At 60.7% G+C, this 5,413-nt stretch overlaps 2 protein-coding genes across 2 annotated transcripts; one reads left to right on the top strand and one right to left on the bottom strand.

Annotated features, from left to right (window-relative positions):
* Positions 1-223: 223 nt before the first annotated feature.
* On the bottom strand, positions 224-1,007 carry MNEG_13567 (SF3A1 splicing factor 3a, subunit 1; the record flags this gene model as incomplete). The annotated part of the gene is made up of 2 exons (XM_014037962.1): positions 224-294; positions 806-1,007. The coding sequence occupies 2 exons, from the start codon at positions 1,005-1,007 to the stop codon at positions 224-226; spliced, it is 273 nt and encodes a 90-aa protein (XP_013893416.1).
* Positions 1,008-3,025: 2,018 nt separating this feature from the next.
* MNEG_13566 (Ubiquitin-conjugating enzyme E2 variant 1C) lies at positions 3,026-3,929 on the top strand (the record flags this gene model as incomplete). Its single annotated transcript, XM_014037961.1, has 2 exons — positions 3,026-3,385; positions 3,885-3,929. 2 exons carry the CDS (start codon positions 3,026-3,028, stop codon positions 3,927-3,929), a joined length of 405 nt encoding a protein of 134 aa, XP_013893415.1.
* Between the last annotated feature and the right edge of the window lie 1,484 nt (positions 3,930-5,413).

Below are 5,413 nucleotides of genomic sequence, written 5' to 3'. Positions count from 1 at the left end.
GTGTGTGAGTTGTGTGTCGTGAACCGTGCGTCGGCAATGATGGACACGGAGGACGGCTCCTTGCGTGCGCAGGCGGTAGCGCCACAGCAGCTCCCCTGCTACTGTGCTGCTCCTGCTGCTGCTGCTGCTGCTGCTGCTGCTGCTTCCCCTGCCATAACGCTGCTACTGTGCTTCTTCTTCTTCTGCTGCTGCTGCTGCTGCTGCTGCTGCTGCGACGATACTGCTACTGCTGCTGCTGCTGCTGCTGCAGCGTTGCCATCTGCCAATGCTGCTTCAGCCGCTCTGCTGCCGCTGCTGCAGGCGCCACCCGCTCCATGCTGCCAGCCACATGCGCTGGTCAGGGACCGGCAGGCGCCTGGATGCGGCTGCTGCTGCGCTTCGCCCGCCGGGGCCGCGCACGCGGATTTCTTGGGACAACAGCGCGGCGCAACACCCCGCCGACGATGCGGGCGTCTGCCACCCGGCACGCGCAAGCGCAGAGACAGGCCAGTCGCAACACAGCAAACACACCCCAACTGATGCGCGTGCATGTGCAGGCACGGCGGGGTGCCTGCGCTGCTCGCGAAATGCGCGCCCTGCAAGCAAGCTACGTGCAAGCGGGCAGCGACGCCGCAAGCTGGCTTCCGTGCCACCACTGCCGCGAGCTGCTGCTGCGCCGGCGGCGGCGGTGGCTGCTGCTGCTGCTGCTACTACTGCTGCTACTGCTGGTGCCATTCAAGTTGATGCTGTGGTGTCCTGCGCATGGCTGGCAATGCGACCTGCGGCACACCTTCACGCCGCCCTGCGCTCCTGCCGTCGCGCGCACCGTTCTTTGCCACGAACTGAGCGGTCTTATCCACGATCGCTCGGATGTCAGGAGGCGGCAGGATGACGCCGATGGCCTTTGTCTGCGTGGCGAGCTTCTTGATCGCCTCCAGATCGTGGACGCCCTTTGCCGCGTCCGCCGTCTGCGCGCTGCCGACCGCCACCAGCGCGCCCGCCGGGGCCGGCGGCATCTCCGCGACCATGGTGACGAAGCTAGGTAACCTTCAGCAGCTGGCCAAGCGGCCTAGCCCGCTTGGATGGCCCCGGAGCAGCAGCTGCTTCTGAACACCGCAGCCAACTGCTCTGCCTCTGCTACCGTTCGAATGATAATGTTTGCGTCAACCTTAAGCGAACAAACCGTGCTGATGCTGCATACGACACCCCGAGATCATTGCCACACAGTAGCCGGGCAAGGCTTTCTGGAACCCAAAATTGTTGCGTTGTAAAACCTGAATCTGTGTGTGGCACGGCTACTCAAGGCTTGCACGCCACGGGCGCTTGTGCATGCACACAGCACGCAAAGCGCACCGTCACTTGAGAACACATCGATGGTGGCAGTGTCACAAGCGCTCGTGTATCCCGTCCGATTGTCTGATACGATAGGCTGTTACGAGTTCCGGTGGAACGGGTACGGGCAGGGATACCCCACTCGCTTTGTGCACTCCGCTGCTTGCCGCACACTTGTTCCTTTGATCCCCGGTGAGACGGTGACGGCCGACTACGACTCCAAGGTAGTTGAGGTATACTTCTATGTTACTTGTTTCAAGGCGCACAATGTTCCCAGCAAGTGGACGTGCAGCGAAGCGCGGTCACCCGATTGTGTTGCGCAGCGCAGCCAGCCGCCCGCTGGCGGTCTGCGCTGCCGAATATTCGCTGTTCCAGGGCTGAGCATGCAAACATTGGTTTACGTGGTGCATCTGGTGACCCAGCGACGTGCTCCAAGTCATGCGAGTGGCTAGTGGGAGTTGAGCGAGCGTGATGCGCTGCAGGCTGGCCCAGACGGAGGACGCGCCTTGGCATGTAAAAAGCCATAATCCAAAGGTTGCGACGCACCAAACCCGCTGCTGCGCCACCTGTCTATGACATCAGCATGCAGCGAGCTAAGAGAACCTCTATCTGGTGCTTGTATCGGCCCCCCTCCTCGCGGGCATGAGCCATTTGAGCATCAGCCCGTCCACTCAATGCTGTTGGCATGCAAGGGAATGACGGAATCACGATACAAAACTGCAATGGCTGCTACCCATCTCTCCGATTAGTGGCCCGGAACTTGATTCTGCCGCTATGTTGCAAGGGCCTTTAGTACCGTATGGTGCGCGGCACATTGACTGCGTTTGCCAAGCGTTTCTCGACCCTTTTCCAGGCCGAACGCTGGTGACATGCCGCACAGCGCTTCAAGGGGACCGCATGTGTGCCTCAGTCATCCGGGTTCAACCATCATGCGGTGGCAAAGGATGCCCGCCAACTCACTGTTGTCCATGAAGGGTCTGGGTGGGGCGAAGCTGCCCGCCTCGTGCTCCTCATGCCCGTCGCCTGACGTTCGCGTTGGCTCTTTGGTCCCTATTTTCAGAATCTAGGTTGCCGTCTAGGTTGCGCCGTAAGTACCAGAGGTGTCCTACAAAAGCGTGGCCGCGCCAAAGAAGACGTCGGAAGCTCGGCTGGCGCTCACGCTTTCGTGTTTCATCTAGCCTCGCGAGTCTTTCTAGGCCTCTTAGGGATAGCGCTGGTATCGGGGAGCTAGCTTGCAGGGAGCAGCAGATCACGATGGCGTCCATCACGGTCCCCAGGAACTTCAGACTACTGGAGGTGCGATCTAGACATAGTGATATTGTTGCTGATAACCGCAAGAGTAGTAGCAGTGGCCTCCCGGACCTCAGGCGGGGGCAGAAGCTGGGTGGAGAAACCATTGGGAGCACTACACTGTGCAGCCGGACATCGCAGCAGACGCCATCTGGCGCTTTCAGTGCGACCAGCACATGGGACACCTGATCGGCGGGGCCGCCCCCTGGCGCGCGGCGCCTCGCCGCGCCTGGCCTCGCCGCACGGCGCGGCGCCTCGCCGGCGGCATGCAGCGTCGCCTCTTTTGTTCCGTGGCCTCACCACAGCAGGATGTCAACCATGCTGGCCCTCACATGCAGCCAGCCCGCTCAGCTGCCCTGCCATCCTGCCGCCCGCCGCGCTCGCTCCCCCGCAACATGTGCGCGTCTTCGGCTGCCATGCCTGCATGCAGGAGCTGGAAAAGGGCGAGAAGGGCATCGGCGACGGCACGGTCAGCTATGGCATGGACGACTCCGACGATATGCTCATGCGCCAGTGGACGGGCACCATCATCGGCCCCACGAACTCGGTGCATGACGGCCGCATCTACACCCTGAAGCTCTTCTGCGACCTCAACTATCCGGAGCGGCCGCCGCGGGTCCGCTTCCAGTCGCGGATCAACATGGGGTGCGTGCTGCCGGACGGCACGGTGGACGTGTCGAGGTTCCCGGTGCTGTGCAGCTGGCGGCGGGAGTACACGATGGAGACGATCCTCACGGAGCTGCGGCGCGAGATGTGCGCGCCCGCCAACAAAAAGCTGCCGCAGGTGAGGAGCCGGGGCGCGCGCTGTTGGTCGCGCATGCATGCGCGCGTTTGTGCTTGCGTTTGTTGATTTGCATGTGGTGTGCATGTGCTAATGCGTTTGCTCACGTGCGCATGTGTTGGTGCAAGAGAGAGAGAGAGAGTGTGTGTGTGTGTGCATGTGTGTGCAGGCTTGTACACTTTCACAATGTCCATGACGGGATCGTTGTGTATGGCACATGGCCGCGTGCAGGCAAACACTCGTGTGCGTGACAGGTTTGCCCTTGCGTGTGCATGCTCTGAGCCGTTCTCTCGCCAGCACTGCGGGCACCAGTGAATTAGGCAGCCGCACCTGGGCGTATCTCTAGAGCTTATGCTACCAATAACCCGCCCTTGCGCCACAGCCGCCGGAGGGAACAACATACTAGCGACATTTTGGCGCGGCATTTTCGAAGAACCAGCGAGTGCTGGCGCGCGGCAGGGCGGCTGGTGGCGGCTCTGCTTCTATGCGTGCACCGCGGCAGGCCGACGCGCGGCGTCGGGACGCGGCGCGGGACGCGCCATCGTAGGTGGCGGCATCGCAGGCGGCCCGTGCGCCTGCGGCGTGCGCTGCCGTGCAGCGGCGGCTTGCAGGCCGGCGTGCCTGGGCAGCAGCAGCGCCACGCCTTATGGGCAGCCATGCCCGCCAGCTGATGAGCGAGCTGCCATGCTCTGTGTTCGTCCTTGTTTTCAACATTACCTGACTCCCGAACATCGCACGGGTCGCACCTTGCGCCCCAGCTTGCTGCCACGTGTAAATTCATCCATCAGCCGTACGGCTTTCGAGCAGGCACTGCTGCGTCCGCAGGGAGCGTCGATCGAGGCGGGCAGGGAACCCAATGAGAGCTGCTCCATCACGCCAGGGCTCCATACTCTGCACTGCCCCTGCTCCATTTGGTTGGATCTCTGATGTGTTTGGCTGCGGCTTGCATACCGGATTCCCCATCTGCCACTGGAGTGCTCAGCAAATACAAGTCAACCAACCAAAACTCCCTGGCTTGCGGCTGTACGTGTTGTGCGCCTCTTAAAAGGTTCAAGGACCTATGGGCTTGGTCATGGCAACCAGTCGCAGCACAGCAGAACACAAATGCTGGCTTAATCTGATGCGAATCATGCTGGTGACCAACACAGTGGCGTGTCCGCATACGGCGACGTCCTGAGATGGAATGGGGCTGCTGTCAACTGGACCAGCACCAGGGAAGAGAAACTGGCTCAAGCCCGGCTTGGGCAGAATATTTTGCAGCTTCGTATACGTCCAGGGAGGCTGTGTGGATGCACCATCTGATGGAAGATACTGGACTGAAACCTCCATCGATAGTTTGCAAGGATGACGCGTGTGCGATAGGGCTGGCAACTGGATCAGAACCTTTCACAGTCACAAAGAAACAAGTTGATGTGCATTTTTAGGCTGCTTTGGAGCGGTTTTGGTACAGTACAAGACAAGCTGATGTTCATTCAAACCACTGAATTCATGTACTGCAGGCATTCCGGCTGAACCAGTGGAGAAGTGCAAAGCTTAATGGGTGTTCTCCTAGATTTGTCCGGCGCGATTTTGGGTGTTCCCTTGGTTTTCTGTGCTCGCGAGGCTTAAAAGAGGCACCCCTGAGCGGATTGAATTTTCAACATGACCAACCCAAGCTCAAGCCTGTGGGCAACTTTGCAGCGGCGAGCAGTCTGCACGGGCCTGTTGAGAACAGTGGCTTTGGCATCCTGTGTGCCTGGTGCGTGGCACTGGGTGTTGGGCACCGCGTGTCTGGCATTTATGGTCACCCCGCTGAATTGTGGCACCACGCACGCTCTGCTCAATATCACAATGTCCTTTGCCACACACCTAGTTAGCCCCCGCTTTTGTACAAGCGTCTGTGCTTCGGCTGATGTCCCACACGCAATCACGCCCCTCTTGCCCGCTCAGTACACAGCTCGCGACTGATGCCCAGCAAACCATACCATCTCACCGCACAGCCGGGACTGCCTTGCGCTTTGCACGCGCGCCACGTCCCCCCCCCCCCTGCGC

Source organism: Monoraphidium neglectum (genome assembly GCF_000611645.1).
Source record: "Monoraphidium neglectum strain SAG 48.87 unplaced genomic scaffold scaffold03906, whole genome shotgun sequence".
Taxonomy (NCBI): domain Eukaryota; kingdom Viridiplantae; phylum Chlorophyta; class Chlorophyceae; order Sphaeropleales; family Selenastraceae; genus Monoraphidium; species Monoraphidium neglectum.
This window is presented reverse-complemented; position numbering and strand designations above follow the sequence as displayed.